Source organism: Octopus sinensis, linkage group LG25 (assembly GCF_006345805.1).
Source record: "Octopus sinensis linkage group LG25, ASM634580v1, whole genome shotgun sequence".
NCBI lineage: Eukaryota > Metazoa > Mollusca > Cephalopoda > Octopoda > Octopodidae > Octopus > Octopus sinensis.
In genome coordinates, this window is record NC_043021.1 from 11,752,793 (window position 1) to 11,775,560 (window position 22,768).

The 22,768-nt window shown below is 41.4% G+C and overlaps 1 protein-coding gene across 1 annotated transcript in view; it reads right to left on the bottom strand.

The window, feature by feature from the left end:
- LOC115224469 (ubiquitin carboxyl-terminal hydrolase 48-like) overlaps positions 1 to 22,768 on the bottom strand; it is a 52,612-nt gene that overhangs the window by 19,656 nt on the left and 10,188 nt on the right. The window contains exons 4-16 of the mRNA XM_029795379.2: positions 21,579 to 21,638; positions 20,598 to 20,679; positions 19,529 to 19,604; positions 19,250 to 19,307; positions 15,877 to 16,001; positions 12,777 to 12,885; positions 11,008 to 11,141; positions 9,435 to 9,517; positions 6,583 to 6,783; positions 5,792 to 5,905; positions 4,138 to 4,256; positions 1,888 to 1,963; positions 1,122 to 1,233 (exon numbers count right to left, since the gene is read on the bottom strand). Coding sequence (XP_029651239.1) covers positions 1,122 to 1,233; positions 1,888 to 1,963; positions 4,138 to 4,256; positions 5,792 to 5,905; positions 6,583 to 6,783; positions 9,435 to 9,517; positions 11,008 to 11,141; positions 12,777 to 12,885; positions 15,877 to 16,001; positions 19,250 to 19,307; positions 19,529 to 19,604; positions 20,598 to 20,679; positions 21,579 to 21,638 — 1,349 coding nt within the window. The remainder of the gene's footprint in view (positions 1 to 1,121; positions 1,234 to 1,887; positions 1,964 to 4,137; positions 4,257 to 5,791; positions 5,906 to 6,582; positions 6,784 to 9,434; positions 9,518 to 11,007; positions 11,142 to 12,776; positions 12,886 to 15,876; positions 16,002 to 19,249; positions 19,308 to 19,528; positions 19,605 to 20,597; positions 20,680 to 21,578; positions 21,639 to 22,768) is intronic.

Sequence of the window (22,768 nt, forward strand, 5' to 3'; positions counted from 1 at the left end):
GTTGGTGTATTTACATCCCTGCGACTTAGCAGTTCAGCAAAATAGACTGATAGAACGAGTGCCAAGCTTTAAAAATTTTATAAAATTTAAATACTGGGGTTAATTCTGTTCTGTATTTTAGAGATGAGGAATTATGTACATATTGACACCAGATGGACACGTGTCCTCACCTTGCTTGTTGTTACCACAATGTTTCAGCTGATGTAATTCCACCAGGACAGCTGATGAAGGCTGGAGAGTACACCAGCCAAAACACTGTGACAACAGCAAACAAGGTGAGAACACATATCCGTCCAATATAAATAACGGGGTTGATTCGTCTGACTATATATATATAGACATATATATATATATATATATATATATATATACATATATAATAATATTATTAGAGAGTATAGCTCCAAACTTACAGGGAAAAATTCAATTTAGTATTAAATCAAATGACACAGTATAAATATATAAAATATGAATTAGAGATAAAAACACTATTATGCAACTCAAACAGTGATAGACATAAACCAATACATAAATAACAAATAACATAAATATAATTAATATAAAATATAATATATATATATTTTTTTTCAAAAAGTATAAAAATAATGATAAATATAATATAATAAGTAAAAACATTACGTACGTTTCATGGCTATAATTAAATTCGAATTACAATTAAGTTTAAATTCAATCGAAATAAATTCGAACTAAAATTATAGTCAATCTTCAGGTTAATGATAATAGTTAAATAAATAAGTAAATAGAGTTAAACAATATTTTTTTAAGAAGTAAATAAAATAATAATTTTTCTTATAGAAAAACTCCATTATCTAAATTATAAACTTAAAACATTAGGATTATTTCCTACAACCCATTTATTATGTTAAATATTTATTTTTAAGGTAAAAAAAGTAGATAGAAATATGTATTTATCTATGAAGATATAATATGGCTTTAAAAAACAATAAACTCATATGTGTGTGTGTATATATATATATATATATATATATATATACATATATATACATACATATATATACATACATATATATACATATATATACACATATGTAGAATATAGACAGACAGACAGGGAAAAAGAGGTGGTAAGGAAAGAATACCTGCTGTGACAACAGAGAAAACTCTGGTTATTAATGGACGGTGCTTTGATAGGGTCAGTTAACCAACGAGACAACCAATCTAAGCTGAGCCATTCAAACATATTTAGAACATCTGGAATATAAAACAGAGAAGAATTATAATGAAGTAAAGGCTGTTTGCGGAGTGGGGGGGATTAAATGGCAAGTTTAGGGTCAAATATTATATAAAATAGATCATCTCCTCCAATGGTCCCTCCCCTCTCACAGGATCTTTGTCTTACAAGAAAACCTTACTGTGCTTAGGAACAGGTGAGGGTTGGCAACAGGAAGAGTATCCCAGATGTAGAAAAATCTGCTCCAATGAATTCCATCAGACCCATGCAGGCATATGAAAACTGAATGTTAAATAACGATAAAGACGACAATGAAGGCACAGGAGTGGTTTGATCCAGCTGGTTTCAGATGGTTTCACAGTACTGGGAGCTACTTGCATTGTTGGGCGGGTTCATGTGACGCAGGGTGGTTGATAGGAGTTAAAAGAAGCCCCCCCCCCCAAAAAAAACAAAGGGCTAAAACAGACTGAAACAGAAAGACCCAAACAAATGCTCTAATCACAAAACCCTAAAGGAAGACCCCCCCCCCCAAAGGACCTAAACAGAGGTCACAACTGAAAGACCCAAAGAACTAAAGAACCTAAATGATCAAAGGATTGAAATGAAGCCCCCCCCCCCCAGTGAATGACAGGTGTCGTATCAGACCGTTATATATAAGCATAGTTAATACTTACTCCCTTTAGGCACTAGTGAATAATATACATATTTAATTTCCTCTTGTCTCTCTCGTCCAATCTCAACACTTTGGTCCTTAAAAACAAAGAATATGGTTAAAGAATTAGTGACACATTTATAACGGTTATGTAAATGTCTGTGTGTGTGTGTATGAGAGAGACATATAAAGAGAAGAGAGATGTGTTTCCGGGAGTAGATGAGAGCGAGAGAGAGAGAGAGAGAATATGTGTGTGTGTGTGTGTGTGTATGTGTGAAAAAGAGAGAAAGAGCAGGAGAGAGAGAGAGAGGCAAGAGAATGTGTGTTTGACAGTAAGTGAGTGTGTGTATCTGTCTGTGAGAGTGTGTATGTGCGTGTCTGTGAGAATGTGTGTGTGTGTCTGTGAGAGAGAATGTGTGGTGTGTGTGTGTGTGTGAGAAAGAGCAGGAGAGAGAGAGAGAGAGGCAAGAGAATGTATGTTTGACAGTAAGTGAGTGTGTATCTGTCTGTAAGAGTGTGTATGTGCATGTCTGTGAGAGTGTGTGGGTGGGTGTCTGTGAGAGAGAATGTGTGTGTGTGTGTGTGTGTGAGAAAGAGAGGGAGAGAGAGGCAAGAGAATGTGTGTTTGACAGTGAGTGTGTGTAGCTGTCTGTGAGAGTGTGTATGTGCGTGTCTGTGAGAGTGTGTGTGTGTGTCTGTGAGAGAGAATGTATGTGTATGTGTGTGTGTGTAACAGAAAGTGTGTATGAGTGAGAGAGAGAGAGAGAGACTGTGTAATTGTGTGTATGAAAGTTATGGATGTGTGCAAGTGCATATATGTGTGTGGATGTGAATGTGTATGGACGGTTGCGGAGGGAGTCAGTGTGAACGCATAAGTGTGTGCAGTTGACTTATAACAAACAAGTGAAGAAAGGCCCCCCTAAGAATTACCCCATAAAAATAGGGTTGCTGGATCAGAGAAGACTTGGGGCTAAATGACAACAATAAACAACCACTTCAGTGATACAGTTCTATATTTAAGAGATGAGGAATTATGTACATTATTTACATTATTTACATTTGACGGTATTTGTCCTCATCTTGTTTCTTGTTAACACAACGTCTCGGCTGATATACCCTCCAGCCTTCTTCAGGTGTCTTGGGGAAATTTCAAACCTGGCTTTTCATTCCTAAGGTATTTTTCAATGTTGTTGTTATTATTATTATTATTATTAATCAGGTCGCTACCTGGAATCAAACTCGGAATCTTGGGGTTAGTAGCCTGCGCTCTAAACCACTATGCCACGGGCATATGGTGTAGTGGTTAAGAGTGCGGCTACTAACCCCAGGATTCCGAGTTCAATTCCAAGCAGTGACCTGAACAATAATAATAATAATAATAATAATAATATCGAAAAATACCTTAGGAATGAGAACCAAGGTTAGAAATTTCCCCCAAGACACCTTATGAAGGCTGGAGGGTATATCAGCCGAAACGTGTTAACAACAAACAAGATGAGGACAAATATCTGTTGAATGTAAATAATGTAAATAAAGCTTCAGTGATACTTCTAAAAAAGTAAAAACAAACAGTAACAACAACAACAATAATAATCCTTTCCACTATAGGCTCAAGGACCAAAATTTTGAGGGGAAGGGGCTAGTTGATTACATTGACCCCAGTACTCAACTGGTATTTATTTAATCAACCCCGAAAGGACGGAAGGCAAAGTTGACCTTGGCGGAATTCGAACTCAGAACATAGTGACAGACAAAATACCACTAAGCGTTCTGCCCAGTGTGCTAACGATTCTGCCAGCTCACTGCATTAATAACAACAACAACAACAACAACGATGATGATGGTGATAATAATAATAATAATAATGGCTGTGTGGTAAGTAGCTTGCTTACCAACCACATGGTTCCGGGTTCAGTCCCACTGCGTGGCACCTTGGGCAAGCGTCTTCTACTATAGCCTCGGGCTGACCAAAGCCTTGTGAGTGGATTTGGTAGACGGAAACTGAAAGAAGCCCGTCGTATATATGTATATATTTATATATATATGTGTGTGTGTGTGTTTGTCCCCCTAGCATTGCTTGACAACCGATGCTGGTGTGTTTATGTCCCCGTTACTTAGCAGTTCGGCAAAAGAGACCGATAGAATAAGTACTAGGTTTACAAAGAATAAGTCCCGGGGTCGAGTTGCTCGACTAAAGGCGATGCTCCAGCATGGCCGCAGTCAAATGACTGAAACAAGTAAAAGAAAGAAAAAGAAAATAATAATCTCTCACCCTCATATTTAGCAATTCCTGGATCCAATTCTCAAACCGTTTGTTGTCCATCAAAACATAGTCTCGTACATGTTTGGGCAGTAGTTCTTCACTGACTTTCTCAGACTCTGAGCTATTGGCTGATGGAAGAAGAAACAGAAAACAAAAAGAGTGAGTGTATTTGTGCTTAGAGTGGAGATATTTTGAAAGGAAATTAAATTAAAAAAAAGTTATATAAATAATGTTGCATGAAGCAGCCAGCCTCGCCTGGCCCCCGTGCCGGTGACACGTAAAACCACCATCCGATCGTGGCCGTTGCCAGCCTCGCCTGGCCCCCGTGCTGGTGGCACGTTAAAAGCACCATCCGACCGTGGCTGTTTGCCAGCCCTGTCTGGTACCTGTGCCACGTAAAAAGCACCCACTACACTCACGGAGTGGTTGGCGTTAGGAAGAGCATCCAGCCGTAGAAACATTGCCAGATCAGACTGGGCCTGGTGCAGCCTTCTGGCCTCACAGACCCCAATTGAACCGTCCAACCCATGCTAGCATGGAAAGCGGACGCTAAATGATGATGATGATGATGAAGCAGTGTTGATTCATGTAAAACCATATTTAACACATTTGAGTGCATCTGGACATGCTGCTGTTAAAAGAGTCTTGGGGAGGAATTCTTCTCCAAGACTGATGTGCCAGTAACATCATTCACAACCCATTATGTGATTTCATATAAACATATCTATGAAGCAGGGATGGATTAAGACCCATATATATGTAATTCAAAGGCACGTAAAAAGCACCATTTGAGTGTGATCATTACCAGCGTCACCTTACTGGCACTTGTGCTAGTGGTATGTGAAAAACAACATTCGAGCGAGGGCGTTGCCAGTGCCGCTGGACTGGCTCTTGTGCAGGTGGCACGTAAAAACACCATCTGAGTGTGGCCACTGCCAGTACCGCCTGACTGGCCCTCGTGCTGGTGGCACATAAAAGCACCCACTACACTCTCAGAGTGGTTGGTGTTAGGAAGGGCATCCAGCTGTAGAAACTCTGCCAGATCAGATTGGAGCCTGGTGCAGCCATCTGGTTCGCCAGTCCTCAGTCGAATCGATGTTAAGTAATGATGATGTATGCTACATATTTGGGTCTTCAGCACCTCCATACCTTACAGACTCAGGACACCAACAGCTAAAAGCCCCATAGCCTCAGATCAGTAGCAGTTCTGTTATCCCATAGATACAGATCACTGACAGCCTAACACCCTGATTCAGTTCTCACGTGACAACTTGCTGGGGCTGCCTGCTGGAGCCTAGCAGCAGGTATTTAAGGGAAAAAATTTGACAAGACAGTCAGTCGCCTGCTGACAGTCATTGACTCGTTGAGGCCAGAGAACAGAAGAAAGAAGACATGCACCCAACACCAGAGCTGAAGACACCTCAGGGAGGGCCTCGCCACATCAAAACAGTAGAGGAGTAGGGGCCAAAACTGGACGTGGTTCCTCCTGATGATGTCTTGAGCTAACTGGATCCTATAAAGGAGCTGTTGTGGTAGCAGACCACGAAACACGGTTGAAATTCCACTGACAGCCTAACACCTTAATTCAGTTCTCTGAGAGCTCCATTACGGCTACAGCAAAAGAGAAGTGAATCAAAATAAGGAAAGCAAGAATGATCTCTACCTGTCTTGTCTTCAGACAACCGTTTTATATACACCAACATATAAGCATTCCGAGACGAGTGGTAGCCCTTGGTTAATCGTGGAGCTTTAGATTTATTGGTGGAACTGCTACTTTCTGGAACAGAAAAAAGAAAATATATAAGTGTGTGTGTGTGTGTGAGATCATCATTGTCATCGTATTCAATGCACCATATAAGAGTCACTGTGTTTTTGATAGTGCACATATATGTGTGTGTGAGAGAAAGATACAGAGAGAGAGAGAGAGAGAAAGAGAAAGTCTGTGTGTGTGTGAAAGAACGATGTGTTTGAATGAGAAAAAAAGAATCTGAGAGAGAGAGAGAGAGAGAGACTGTGTGTGTGAAAGAATGATGTGTTTGAATGAGAAAAAAAGAATTTGAGAGAGAGAGTGTGTGTGTGTGAAAAAAGTATGTCTATATGAGTAAAGAGAGTGAGAGAGAGTTCGTCTGAAAGAAGAGAATGCATATGTGAGAGAGAGTGAGTGTGTGTGTGTGTGTGTGAAATAGGAAAATGTGATTGGAAAAAGAGAACGTGTGTGTGTGTGTTAAAAAGAGAGTGTGTGTGTTAAAAAAGAGAGAGAGAGAATGTGTGTGTGTGTGTACGTGTGTAAAGAGACAGTGTATGTGTAAAATTATAGAATGCATATCTGAAAGGAAATGTGTGTGTGTGTTTGTGTGTCTGTGTGTGTCTGTGTGTGTGTAGAAAAAGAGAAAGAGAGGAGATGAGTCTCTGAAGATGTGCAGGAATTGAGGAAGATGACCAACATTCGCTTACCTTGGATGTGAACCTCCTCCTCATTGCCAAGATGAAGGTTCCGGCCTTGCATACGCTCCGTCTCTTCATCATTGAATTTATACCAAGCCTGGCTTGTCCGGTCCTTGATGTGAGCAATATAGTGGCCACTATAGGCACTGATGCCACGGTGAATGAGTACGGCACTTAAATCATACACAACAGGCTTCGACCCATCTGCCCCTAAACATGACAGGACACAACAGAAGGGATTGGAATTAGAAAAGAATTCAAGAAAAAGAAATGAAAAAAAAAATAAAATAACAGATGCAGGCATGGTTGTGTGGTTAAGAAGTTCGCTTTGCAACCACGTGGTTTCAGGTTCAGTCCCACCGTGCAGCACCTCAGGCAATTTTAAACATCAAACGACAAGGAGGGGTCATCTGAGTGAAATAGGGAGGAAAACAGACAGCGAAGCCTGGTGCAGTCTTCTGCTGAGGAAAGAAGTACTGAAGGCCAATCTCTAAACACTGAACCTTATGAAGGTAATGACAGAGGTACTTGAGAAAACCTGCCCACCACAACAGAACAGAGATCCTAAAACCAAGGTGTCACATAAAAAGCATTGATGTGCAGTCTGGTGACATGTAAAAAAGCACCCAGTATAGTCTGTAAGGAAGGGCCCATTAGGAAGGGCATCTAGCTGTTGAAACCAAGCCAGGTGTAGCCCCCAGCCTTGCCAATTCCTGTCAAGCCGTCCAACCCATGCCAGCATGGAAAATGTTGATGATGACGATGATAGCTAAGTATAAGGTGGAAAACTGACAGAATTGTTAGGGCCTTAGACAAAAATGCTTAGCAGTATTTCTTCCAACTGTTTATATTCTGAGTTGAAATTTCGTCAAGGTCATTTTTTGCCTTCCTTCCATTCATCCATCTCCTTAGGGGTTGATATAATAAAGAACCAATCAAGTATGGGGAGCGGGGGTCAATGTAATCAATCAACTTGTCTTCTCCCCTTGAAAATTTGCTGGCCTTCAACCCTACAACAGATTGATATCCTGTTTAGTGGGGAATGTTGTGGCCTTGGTCACTTACACACTAAGGAGATCAGATTAACTGGCCTTATGAGTACTAAGGCTCTGGAGAAAAAAAAATAGTATGGTACAGTGTGGCATGGTATGGTGTACAATTGCTGTGATGTAGCATGATAAATAGTGTGTACCATACAGTGTGATATATATATATATATATAAAGTAAAACAACTTGCTGTGATGTAGTATACAGAGGAATAGCCTGCTTAATGGGGTGTAATGTAATATGACCAGCACTGATGTTCTGTGGTGTTTAGAATAGTACAGTACAGTACAGTCATCATCATCATCATCATCGTTTAACGTCCACTTTCCATACTGGCATGGGTTGGACAATTTGACTGAGGACTGGCGAACCAGATGGCTGCACCAGGCTCCAATCTGATCTGGCAGAGTTTCTACAGCTGGATGCCCTTCCTAACGCCAACCACTCCGAGAGTGTAGTGGGTGCTTTTATATGCCACCGGCACGAGGGCCAGTCAGGCGGTACTGGCAACAGCCAAGCTCAAATGGTGTTTTTTTACGTACTACTGCACAGGAGCCAGTCCAGCAGCACTGGCAATGACCTTGCTCGAATGTTTTTTCACGAGCCACCGGTACCAGTGCCAGTAAGGTGCTGCTGGTAACGATCATGCTCGAATGGTGTTTTTTACGTGCCACAGTAACAGAAGCCAGTTAGCTGCTCTGGCAACGATCATGTTCGGATGGTGCTCTTAGCGCTCCACTAGCACAGATGCCAGTCATCGAATTTGATTTCAATTTCACTTGCCTCAACAGGTCTTCGCAAGCAGAGTTAAGAGTCCAGTGAAGGAAAGGTATGCATACTGTATGACATGGCCTGTTGTTATACATAGGAGCGATCTTGTTGACTGTGTGCCCTCCTCCCCAATGGTTCGAAGGCTTGTACCACCAGACAGCTTGTCGGCTCTGGCTGCTGGAACTGAAATAACATGACGCTGTTGGAAGGTAGGTATAGAGAGAGCGCAGGCCAGTGGTCAGTTGAAGCTTAGATAGTGTCATATGGCAGTTAGCGGATGCTGGCTGCTGGAGCCTACCAGCGACTATTTAAAGGGAAATTTGACACGATGGTCAGTCACCTGCTGACATTTGTTGACGCTGCAACGAAGAAACCAAAGAACAAAGGAGGAAGAAAAAAACGCACTCAACACGAGAGCTGAAGACACTTCCGTGAGGCAGAGCTCTGCCATGTCAAAAACAGTAGAGGAGTAGGGGCTGAAACTAGACATGGCTCTTCCTGATGTTGTCTTTAGCCATTGGATCTTATAAAGAAGCTGTTGAGGTAGCGAACCATGAAACATGGTTGGAATTCCTCCTTTTGTTGTACGTGTTGTAGTGTCATTCGGTGTGATGTAATGCAGGTGTATGGCTTAGTGATTAAAGGTATTCAGTTTACGATTGTAAAGTCATGGGTTCAATTCCTGACTGCACGTTGTGTTCTTGAGCAAGACACTTTATTTCATATTGCTCCAGTCCAATCAACTGGCAAAAATGAGTGGTACCTGCAACTCAAAGGGACAGCCCTGTCACGCTCTGTGTCACACTGAGTCTCACTGAGAACCACGTTAATGGTATGTGTCTGTGGAATACTCAGCCACTCACACATTAATTTCACAAACAGGCTGTTCTGTCGATTGGATCAACTGGAACTCCCATTATTGTAATTGACGGAGTGACAATGAATTGTATAAAGTGCGGTGTAGTATGACACTACACTGTACTACAGTGAAGGTTTGGGACAGCAAAGTAAAAGAATGAACCAAGGAAGATATTAACCTTACCGGAATCTTTCAAATATTCCGTCATATCAAGCACCTCTGGGAACTGGATGTAGTTATTTAGCTTCTTCTTCTGACCATTTTGTCTGCAAAATACAAAAACACAAACAAATTCAGATTTTTTCTGCTTGGATGGATGAAGCAGCAGAATTTCCGTCGGATGAAAATAAAGTCTTTTATATTGTTTCAAAAGAAAAACAAGTTCCTGAAAATTACAGCATGGCACACAACAATTTGGTGCTCTACCCACTCAGCTACTATAGACCTCATATACTCTTTTACTTGTTTCATTCATTTGACTGCGGCCATGCTGGAGCATCGCCTTTAATCGAGCAACTCGACCCCGGGACTTATTCTTTTCTATAGCCTCAGGCCGACCAAAGCCTTGTGAGTGGATTTAGTAGACGGAAACTGAAAGAAGCCTGTCATGTGTATATATATATATATATATATATATATATATATATATATATATATATATATGTATGTGTGTGTATATGTTTGTGTGTCTGTGTTTGTCCCCCCAACATCGCTTGACAACCGATGCTGGTGTGTTTACATCCCCGTAACTTAGCGGTTCGGCAAAAGTGACCGATAGAATAAGTACTAGGCTTACAAAGAATAAGTCCCGGGGTCGATTTGCTCGACTACAGGCGGTGCTCCAGCATGGCCAAAGTCAAATGACAGAAACAAATAAAAGAGTAAAAGAGAGTAAGAGTATACCTGATGTAGGGGGTTTCAGATGAATTCAAGGAAATGGTAGCTATGTGGTGGGGGCACTGGTACTTGATACATAGTATTTTTGTGGAAAAAAAAAACCCCATGCAGGAGGCGCAGGAGTGGCTGTGTGGTAAGTAGCTTGCTTACCAACCACATGGTTCCGGGTTCAGTCCCACTGCGTGGCATCTTGGGCAAGTGTCTTCTGCTATAGCCCCGGGCTGACCAATGCCTTGTCAGTGGATTTGGTAGATGGAAACTGAAAGAAGCCTGTCGTATATATATATATATATATATATATATATATATATAAGAAATATTGAATTTCTAAATCTCTCGTAGAGACATGTACGGTGGTGGGTCGATAGAATGGTTGTATACTGTCAATCTAACAAGAACGTGACAGTAGGGGGTACACCACCGCTGTATAGCCCTAGGAAGCATCGAACGCCTCCTGATGGCTTTGACACATTTTTTCCCTATATAAGGACACAGGGAAAAATGTGTCAAAGCCATCAGGAGGCGTTCGAAGCTTCCTAGGGCTATACAGCGGTGGTGTACCCCCTACTGTCACGTTCTTGTTAGATTGACAGTATACAACCATTCTATATATATATGTGTGTGTGTGTGTGTGTGTTGCTTGACAACCGATGCTGGTGTGTTTACGTCCCCGTCACTAAGCGGTTCGGCAAAAGAGACCGATAGAATAAGTACTGGGCTTACAAAAGAATAAGTCCCGGGGGTCGATTTGCTCGACTAAAGGCGGTGCTCCAGCATGGCCGCAGTCAAATATGACTGAAACAAGTAAAAGAGTAAAGAGAGAGAGAGTATGCAGGAAAAACTAAAAGGGATTACATACTTGTCGAAAACAAACCGAAGCAACTGTAGATTCAGAACTGGGGGTAACTTCTGCAGTTGGATGGTACGAATGGCATTCTGTTTGGTTTTGCAATGCGAACACATGTATTTGTTATCACCCTCCAGTTTCTCTTCCTGCAACAACCAGAATTAATAAAAAAAAGAAAGCAACATTAACAGCAATAACAAGAAGGAGTCCACAAGGAAGTCTTTATGTGATCACACGAACTGCTAGAAACAGTAGCCAAATCTTCCTCAAACCATAATCTTATTGTCTTAACAAAAGCAACAGGAAATACATGCAGGAGTGGCTGTGTGGTAAGTAGCTTGCTAACCAACCACATGGTTCCGGGTTCAGTCCCACTGCGTGGCATCTTGGGCAAGTGTCTTCTGCTATAGCCCCGGGTCAACCAATGCCTTGTGAGTGGATTTGGTAGACGGAAACTGAAAGAAGCCTGTCGTATATATGTATATGTGTGTGTGTTTGTTCCCCTAGCATTGCTTGACAACCGATGCTGGTGTGTTTACGTCCCCGTCACTTAGCGGTTCGGCAAAAGAGACCGATAGAATAAGTACTGGGCTTACAAAGAATAAGTCCCGGGGTCGATTTGCTCGACTAAAGGCGGTGCTCCAGCATGGCCGCAGTCAAATGACTGAAACAAGTAAAGAGAGAGCAGTGTAAACATTGTGTGTGTGTGTGTCACTGATATGGTGCTTTTTACATGTCACTGGCACAGGTGCCAATCACATGTCACTGGCACAGGTGCCTCTCACAGGCACTCGCCACAACTACAATTTCACTTAGCTTGACGTGCCTTCTCAAGCACAGTAAATCACCAAAAGTCTCAATCATTTGTCATCCCCTCTGTGAGACTCAACATCTGAAGATCACATTCCACCACCTTGTCCCACGTCTTCCTGGGTCTACCTCTTCCACAGGTTCCCTCCACAGTTAGAGATTGGCACGTCAAGAGATATAAATTTATAAAGCAAGGGATATAACAGAGATAACCCCAGAGCATAACTGGTACTTTAATTAAACCTGGAAGAAGATGAAAGGCAAAAAAAAAAACGAGTATTGACAGGTGTTTCTTTTGATGATCCTCTATGAGTTACCGTAAATCCTCGAGTATAATCCGCATTTTTTCCCCAAAATTTAAAGGTCAAAATCCCTGGTACGTACTATATACAAGGTTAAAAATGAAAATTATTTTCTAAGCAATGTCCGAGTCTCTATTTGCTGTCCGGCAATGTTTATTCAGACGCATTTTCTGATGTCAGGCGTGAAAATACCTTAAGCTAAGCCTGAAAGCAATGAAGTCATAAAAGAATCATCCATAACTTGCAGTAAGCAACATTTATTAAACGTTATTACTGTTATTTCTTTATTTTCTGCAAACAAAATGCACAAAAAAGCTACATGTTTGCATTATGTTATATATACAATAATAATAAAGGACGTTACCATATACATTTTTACAAACCAAGGACGTTATATAGACCTCCTTGACTCAAGTTAGAGAAGGGATGCGTATTAAACACAAGGTTTAGGTTTTTCAGGGGTACAGCCCCCTAAAAATCCCCTGCATATTATACTCAAGAGCGGACTATACTCAAGGATTTACGGTATGTTTCTCCATGTGAGCCTTGTGAACAGGAGAAAAGAGGTGTGTATCTAACACAGTGACTAGGAAACAAAGTTCTAACATGTGGTGACTTCACAAGTCCAATATTGCAACTGCCCTACTCTTCATCAAAATGCAGACTTACGTGTAAAAACTCTGCCAAGCAATCGTGCAAGGTCTTGCTGCCACGGATGTTGAGGTCCAGCTCGTAGAACTTGGACGGCGTTTTAGACTTTCCGACACACTGGCTACAGCTGAAAGAGATGAGAAGCAGGGTGAGGTAGAGCAACAGATGCAGTGAGAGAGAGGAGGAGATGGAGGGAAGGAAGGAAAGATAGGGAAAGTGAAAGTGAGGGGAGGAGAGAGAGGGAAGGAAAGGTGAGGAGAGAGAGATTGGAGTAAGAGGGAAGGAGGGAGGATGGGAAAGGACAGAAAGACAAAGAAGATGATATTCCACCCACCATCATCACCACCACTACTTTACCATACACACAGAGCTACTACCTCCACCACAGTACTATATAACACTACTATATTCATAATGGCCATGACCACCACCACTGATGTGCTATAGAATTCTTTCTAATTTTGGCACAAGGCCAGTAATTTTGAAGGGGAGGAAGCAAGTGAATTACACTGACCCCATACTTGACTGCTACATTATTTTATGCCCTCCCCCCCACCACCACCACAGGTGAAAAGCAAAGTTAACCTCAATGGGATTTGAACAAAAAAAAAAATCTAAAGATGTCGGAACAAATACCAGTAAGCGTTTCTATGCTAATGATTCTGCCAGTTCACCATCACCACCATCATCAACATCATTTGATGTCCATTTTCCATGCTGGTACGAGTTAGTCAGTTCGACTGGGGATGGTAACCCAGAGAGCGGCACCAGGTTCCAGTCTGGTTTGGCTTGGTTTGGTTTTCTACAGCTGAATGCCCTTCCTAATCAGGGCTGTGGAGTCAGAGTCGAGGAGTTGGCATCAGAAACAATTAAGGGGTAGCTGGAGTCGGAGTCAGTAAAACTATACCGACTCTGATTCCAACTTACAATATTTTTATTCGTGACGTACATTTGCCATTTAAATATGGCTAACCCCTAAGGGTGGATGCTACTGTAGTTTGTAGCCCCAGGAGGACACCTCCTCCAGCTGGCTTTAGACACACTTTCTGTGCCCTATCAGTATTTCTGTAGTTTGTAGCCCCAGGAGGACACCTCCTCCAGCTGGCTTTAGACACACTTTCTGTGCCCTATCAGTATTTCTGTAGTTTGTAGCCCCAGGAGGACACCTCCTCCAGCTGGCTTTAGACACACTGATAGGGCACAGAAAGTGTGTCTAAAGCCAGCTGGAAGAGGTGTCCTCCTGGGGCTACAAACTACAGAAATACTGATAGGGCACAGAAAGTGTGTCTAAAGCCAGCTGGAGGAGGTGTCCTCCTGGGGCTACAAACTACAGTAGCATCCACACTTAGGGGTTAGCCATATTTAAATGGCAAATATACGTCACAATGTGTTGCAGCTACTGTTTATAACTCACTCTAAGATTTAATATTTTTATTCTTTAATATTAACCAGTTATAACATATAGACCTACTCAAAGTACAAGCGTATGCATATGTTTTATGAGATGTGTAAACCACAATCACTTGTCTGTTTTTACAGCCCTTCCTAACACCAACCACTCCACAGAGCGGCACCAGCAAAGGCAAAATCAGTTTTATTGCAGTAATTTAATTTTTAGAATGATGCTGTAGGGTTGGTGTGAAAGATGAGATCTGGCTAGTTAAACCCTTTAGCAGTGGTTTTCAACCAGGGTTCCGCCAGTACAGTCCAGGGGTTCCGCAAGAAGTTACAAAACTGCTAAAATCGGCAGTAATTTTTAAATCTCCTGTGCAGATGTGTGCATAAGACTATTAAATTATTGCACAGGGGTTCCTTGAGCTAGTGGAATGTTTCCTTGGGGTTCTGCTCCAGCAAAAAGGTTGAAAAGCACTGCTTTAGCATTTTGATTACCCTGTCAAATATAATGTTTATTTATTCACACTATTTTGAATTAATCCTTTATAATCATGTAACTTTGAGATTTAAATTATGTGATTGTTTGTTTTTAGAATGACATTGTCAGGTAGGTGTGAGATGCCAGATATGGCCAGTTAAACCCTTTAGCATTCAGATTACTCTGTCAAATGTAATGCTTATTTATTCACATTGTTTCAAGTTAATCAAGCATTATTTCGTAGCTTCAAGATTTTGATGATATGACTGTCTGGCACCTGTGCAGGTGGCACGTAAAAAACACCCACTACACTCACAGAGTGGTTGGCGTTAGGAAGGGCATCCAGCCGTAAAAACACTGCCAGATCTGACTGGGCTTGACGAAGCCTTCCAGCTTCACAGACCCCAGTTGAACCGTCCAACCCATGCTAGCATGGAAAGCAGACACTAAATGATGATGATGATGATGACTGTTTTACTTTTAAAATGGTATTGTGGGGTAAGTGCAAGAAGCTGGATCTGGTCAGTTTGAACACAAAACAAATGGAATATTTAGGCCAAATATGGCCTGGCATGAATGCTAAAGGGTCGAACATCAGACACATTGCTGTGAGAGATTTTTATCAAACTATCATATACACGCCATTGCAAGCTTTTGCTAAATAATCCCAAGCAATGCTACAAAGAGGTCTTTACTAAACCATCACATGCCTTATACTGACCGTCATCACTCCAAACCACAGTAATGCTACCCCCAACACCTATTTCTTTACTAACCACAAAGGGCTAAACACAGAGAGGACAAACAAGGACAGACAAACAGATTAAGCCGATTATATCGACCCCAGTGCGTAACTGGTACTTATTTAATCGACCTGGAAATGGATGAAAGGCAAAGTCGACCTCGGCGGAATTTGAACTCAGAACGTAGCGGCAGACGAAATACCTATTTCTTTACTAACCACAAAGGGCTAAACACAGAGAGGACAAACAAGGACAGACAAACGGATTAAGCCGATTATATCGACCCCAGTGCGTAACTGGTACTTATTTAATTGACCCCGAAAGGATGAAAGGCAAAGTCGACCTCAGCGGAATTTGAACTCAGAATGTAGCGGCAGACGAAATATGGCTACGCATTTCGCCCGGCATGCTAACGTTTCTGCCAGCTGGGTGGTGTTACATATTGCCTTGCTACCCACAACACCACCACACGGTAGGTAACTGACCAATAGAAAAGACTTACCAAGTGATGTAGGCATACTCTCCAGAGAACTGCTCTTCTATGACGTTCTTGATGTTGGGATTGTCACTCTGCATTAGTGTTTCCTCCAACAGAGACAGGAACAACTTGGAGAACTCTTGGGCATCCTGTACAGACACACAGACAGATAAGAAGAAATGGAATCAATGGGTAATGCACAACCTCAAAGTAGTTAATCATAGTCAAATAGAGACTGGTGGTGTTACATATTTATTTTTTTATTGCCTACAGGAGCTAAATATAGAGGGGACAAACAAGGACAGACAAAGGAATTAATCAATTACATTATCCCCAGTACCTAACTGGTACTTATTTAATCAACCCCGAAAAGATGAAAGGCAAAGTCTACCTCAGCGCAATTTGAACTCAGAACGTAGCAGACGAAATACCTATTTCTTTACTACCCACAAAAAAAAAACACAGAGGACAAACAAGGACAGACAAATGGATTAAGTCGATTATATCGACCCCAGTGCGTAACTGGTACTTATTTAATCAACCCCAAAAAGATGAAAGGCAAAGTCTACCTCAGCGCAATTTGAACTCAGAACGTAGCGGCAGACGAAATACCTATTTCTTTACTACCCACAAAGGGCTAAACACAGAGGACAAACAAGGACAGACAAATGGATTAAGTTGATTATATCGACCCCTGTACGTAACTGGTACTTATTTAATCGACCCCGAAAGGATGAAAGGCAAAGCCTACCTCAGCACAATTTGAACTCAGAATGTAGCGGCAGACAAAATACCGCGAAGCATTTCGCCCAGCGTGCTAACGTTTCTGCCAGCTCACCGCATTAGCAGACGAAATACCACTAAGCATTTCGCCCAGCATGCTAACGATTCTGCCAGCTGGGTGGTGTTACATATTGCTTTGCTGTTTTATATGCTGCCTTGCTATCTTAGGCACTGCTTTGTGGTCATACATACTGTTATCTTATATAGCACACAGACTCACACTTGCATTATTTAATCCTTGCACACTACACTACACTGCTGTTGGTATTACAAAATCATGCAGTAACGAAATCTCAAACTTATACAGCGTTGCTGAAGCATTACACAACACTGAGTCTTTTCGAGAAATTCATACGAGTCCTTTCAAAACTCAAAACACACTGGCAAAAATCTATGCTAACAAAAAATTAAAACCACGCATGTATAAATGCATACTGCATCAGCTAAGACAAACAGTGTTCCAGTTGAGCCGATCAATGGAACAGCCTGGCTCATGAAATTAATGTGCAAGCGGCTGAGTAGTCTAGAGATATGTGTACCCTTAATGTAGTTCTCAGGAAGATTCACTGACACAGAATGTGACAAGGCTGGCCCAGTGAATTACAGGTACTGCTCATTTTTGCCATCTGAGTGGACTGGAGCAATGTGAAATAAAGTGTCTTGCTCAAGAACACAATGCACAGCTGGAAATTGAACTCGTGACCTTATGATCATGAGCCAATTACCCCTGACCACTAAGCCATGTGCCTTCAGTCTAAACCAGTGCTCCACAACACTTTTTCACTTGCGGTACACTTATATTTTCAAAATTCAGCAGCACACCTGAGCTAAAAATATAACTAAACATATTGGGGGATAAAAAATTATTTTCACGTTACACTGTGGCACACCTGTGCGCAATGAAATACCAGTTGCAGAGCACTGGCCTAAACACATACCCACCTCTGTGAAAGGGCTTTTCTAAAAACCATCCGAACATGGCCATTGCCAGCCTCGTCTGGCCCCCGTGCCAGTGGCACGTAAAAAGCACCATCCGATCGTGGCCATTGCCAGCCTCGCCTGGCCCTCGTTTCTGGTGGCACGTAAAAAGCACCATCCGATCGTGGCTGTTTGCCAGCCCCGTCTGGCACGTAAAAAGCACGCACTAGACTCACGGAGTGGTTGGCGTTAGGAAGGGCATCCAGCCGTAGAAACATTGCCAGATCAGACTGGGCCTGGTGCAGCCTTCTGGCTTCCCAGACCCCAGTTGAACCGTCCAACCCATGCTAGCATGGAAAGTGGATGCTAAATGATGATGATGATGCACACTCATAAACAGAGAGCTGTGAGATCTTTACTAAACATCAGACAGTTTGCTGTAAGAGATTTGTGTCAAACTACAACAAAGATGCTGCTGTGAGAGGGCTTTGTTAAAAGTGTTTCCCACATCCACACACAGTTGTGAGAAGTCTTTAACTAAACCATCACGTGCAGCACCGTGTGAGATTTTTGCTCAATATCACATACACACGGATATCACATATGCAGCACGGATTTTTGTCAGTGAACAGGTCGCGGTCTTAAAGCGACGAAAATATTTTGACAAATTAAACTTAAATGTTGAAGTGAATCGAACGGCTTTTGTGTGTTTCTTAAATGGCTTACAAACACCTTCCACGCTGCAATTGTTTTCGTTTCAGCACACAATCTCAGATCAAATCACTTGCTATGCAAGTACATCTCCGTAACACATACACACAGACTGGTTTTAAATTTTGGCACAAAGCCAGCAATTTCAGCCATCAACTCCAATGTTCAACTGGTACTTATTTCACTGACCCTGAAAGAACGAAAGGTAAAGTTGACCACTGCAAAATTTGAACCCAGTGTGTAAAGATGGAGAAAGTGCTGCTAAGCATTTTGCCTGGCACAGGAACAATTCAATCTGCTCACTGCCTCATTACAAACACACGTCTTACTGTAAGAATGTTGTTTGTTCCTTCTTGAGCCATACCTGGTTCAAACGGGCCAGTTTCCTAGTTTCATTGGCATATAGGTTCCTCACCTGGATGGGGTGCCAGTCCATCGCAGGTGAGCTGCTAGATGCAGGAGCAAAGAGTGAGAGAAAGTTGTGGCAAAAGAGTCAGCAGAAGTTCACCATTACCTTCTGCTGGAGCCGTATGGAGCTTAGGTGTTTCGCTCATAAACACACACACACACACACACACATCACCTGGTCCAAGATTCGAACCCACGATCTCTTGACCATGAGTCCGCTGCTTTAACCATTAGGCCATGTGCCTCCACTTGCTGTAAGAATAACTTTGTGAAAATATCACACACCTGAATATATGGTTTCATACAGGTTAGCTGATTAAGAACACAATTACCTGGCACATACCTGGCACTAGGCCATGTATGGAGCTAAGGTGTTTCGCTCATAAACACACACACACACACACATCACCTGGTCCAAGATTCGAACCCACGATCTCTTGACCATGAGTCTGCTGCTCTAACCATTAGGCCATGCACCTCCACTTGCTGTAAGAATAACTTTGTGAAAATATCACACACCTGAATATATGGTTTCATACAGGTTAGCCGATTAAGAACACAGTCACCTGGCACTTACCTGTTGCTGAGCTGTGTTAAGACCAAGATGTTTGATGAAGTTACTGGGATCTATGTACCTGAGGTTAGACGAGAAAAATTATATTTAGATATGGAATTGAAAATGTTATTGTGTACATGCATATTTGTATATATGAAACTCTATGTCTATATACCGTGTTTGAGTTGATGACTGTGTGTGTGTGTGTGTGTTGAAATAATAATAATAGCAGCAGTAATAGTAATTATAATAAAGAAAAAAGGGAGAAACAAGTGGTTTGGAGTTGACCTAGTGACTGACCTTTGTTTACTGAACTGTAACAGGGCAAATATCAATTGTAAATGACCACAAATTGTTGAAGGTGTCCAATCAGAATCTAGAAATATAAATTTATATATACATTTATACCGGGAGTAAACACATAAATGTGAAACAAGGTGGAAAAAAGAGTACTCAAATACCAGTGGTAGAGTAATATGCTTTATTTAAAGCAGCAGAAAATTCAACAAAACCTGTTACCCTGAGTTTCCCATTTCCGTTCGTCGGACAGTTTTTGCTAGAATGGAACCGATAAGTGAATTCTATTCAGACTATTACAAACGCTACACCTTTAAAAAATGGACTTGTTTGATTTATATATACATACATATATAAGGGTGATGTTAGGGTTGTTAAATTATAAATTTACATACAAAAACAACAACAAAAAAAGTTATTGTTGAAAGACCTCAATACATTTAGAAGAGACGAAATCCTTTCCGTCTGATTTTTTAGGAATCGGGTTTTATGTTTTTCCAGCTCCATCACAGTCAGCCCTCCCCCTCCTCACCCCACTCTTTGGTAATGTGGTAACTGTGTAACTCCCTCTACAGCAACAAACTGTTTCTGCTCTGGCCCTTTCTGTCATCTATTATCATTTGTGATACCCTTAAAACCCGGAACTTTACAGCACCCCCTTGAACACGCTTCAGACATGCTTATACAAGGACACAGATGCACATTGAAAAACACTCACATATATGCTTAAGTACACACAAGCATTAACACATACACTCTGGTACCATGTTAAAAGCACCCGGCACACTCTGTGGAATGGTTGGCGTTAGAAAGGGCATCCAGCCTTAGAAACCATACCAGAACAGACAACGGAGCCTGGTGTGGCCCCTGGACTTACCAGCTCCTGTCAAACCGGCCAATCCATGTCAGCATGGAAAAACCAATGTTAAATGATGATGATAATGATGATGAAGAAGAATACATAAACTCATGCACACACACACACCTACATGTAGGCTAAAGCACACACAGACACATGCATGTATGCTCAAACACACACACACACACTGTGATAAATATATGGCCATCTCACCTGTAGGACTGTTGGGGGGTTGTTCTTCACGACTCCTCCACTGGTAAACAGCTTTTCTCACTTGTTGGTTGTGGAACCATAGCTAACAAAACACAGAGCATAGCAATCAATTAAAAGTAGGTGAAGGAGTGGCTGTGTGGGAAGAAGTTTGCTTCCCAACCACATGGTTCCGGGTTCTACTATAGCCTCAGGCCAACCAAAGATTTGTGAGTGGATTAGGGAGATGCAAACTGAAAGAAGTCCATTGCATATGTATATGTATATATATGTGTGTGTGTATGTATGTAGATATATATATATGTGTATGTGTGTTTGTATACATATACGTATATGTGTATGTATGTATGTATATATATATATAAATTTAAAATAATAAGGGTGAAGAATTGAATCTTAATTTAAAACCAGTGGTCTAGCATATTTAAAAATCTGAAGTTTCGGAAAAAACTACATTACATACATATAAAAGGGTTTTATATGTAATATATATATATATATATATTTATATATACACATACAAAGTGAAATCATAGTGGCCGATGCTGGTGTCAGTGACGCATAGACTGTAAAGGGAGGTAACTAAATTGAGTTTGGCAAATTTGTTTGGCACTCAACAATAGTTGAAAAAGAAAAACAAAAATGATCGACTGTGTATGAAATATGCATGCTTGGTGTTAAGGGAGGCAACTCCTATCAGCGCCATATAGTCGATTGTGCAGGTGAGTGTTGGCAACAGGAAGGGCCTCCAGCCAGAGATTATCTGCCGCAAATTCCATCCGATCCAAGCAAGCATGGGAAAGTGGATATTAAATGACGATGATGGCTGCAGAAGACTTGACACACTCTCGGCCTTCACAAGCACATGCTGATATTGATTCGACCACGTAGCGACCCACTCACAGGAATCAACGTACACCTGTCACTCTCTCACTACATTCAAAGACACATGCTGATATCAATCAAATCCACGTAGTGACCCACCTGTAGGAATGTATTGACGTAACACGTTGCTCCAAGGTTTTTGAGGCCGACAAAAGAATCCTGAAAGGAAATTTCAAAAAAAAAAAAATAAATAAATTTACTGTGTTTGCACACACACACACACACACACACGCGTGCACACACAATAAACAAACTGATCATACAGTCAACAAAAGAGCTTCTGTGTTGAAGCTTCTAATAGCAGGAGTGGCTGTATGGTAAGTAGCTTGTTTACCAACCACATGGTTCCGGGTTCAGTCCCACTGCGTGGCACCTTGGGCAAGTGTCTTCTACTATAGCCTCAGGCCGACCAAAGCCTTGTGAGTGGATTTGGTAGACGGAAACTGAAAGAAGGCCGTCGTATATATGTGTGTGTGTGAGTGTATATATATATATATATATATATATATATATATATATATATATATATATATATATATATATATATATATATATGTATGTATGTATGTGTGCGTGTATGTATGTTTGTGTGTCTGTGTTTGTCCCATCCAACATCGCTTGACAACCGATGCTGGTGTGTTTATGTCCCCGTCACTTAGCGGTTCGGCAAAAGAGACCGATAGAATATGTACTGGGCTTACAAAGAACAAGTCCCAGGGTCGAGTTGCTCGATTAAAGGTGGTGCTCCAGTATGGCCGCAGTCAAACGACTGAAACAAGTAAAAGAGTATATGTTGACGTCAGTGTAACAATATAGCCTTCATTTAACTAAGGTATATTCGGTCTGATAAGTAGCTGGTTGAGTGCCCCTCGTTGAGTAATAGTTACTTTCAAGGTTCTGCTAGCTAGCAAACATATGTAGCCTGGATTTTTACCTGCTCCATTCCCTCAATTTAGATTGTTATTTGCAAACATAGCAAACCCAGTTGCTAAAATATGAACTATGAAATAACTTTTTCCAGCTTATTGAACTTCAGTATGGGAAAAAACTACAACCTCCTACACCAATAAACTATTATTGTTCCTGAAGGTTGTTTTTTTATCCCTTCTATGGACTGCTCCAAGCTTACGAACTTCCTGCACCTAGATCCTTGGATCTTACAATTACATATATATGTGTGTGTGTGTGTGTGTGTGTGTGTGTGCGTGTATATATATATATACTAAATCTGCCTAAATGTATAAATACCAGAACTTATTTTGACAGCAAGCTTCCTGATGATTTCATTT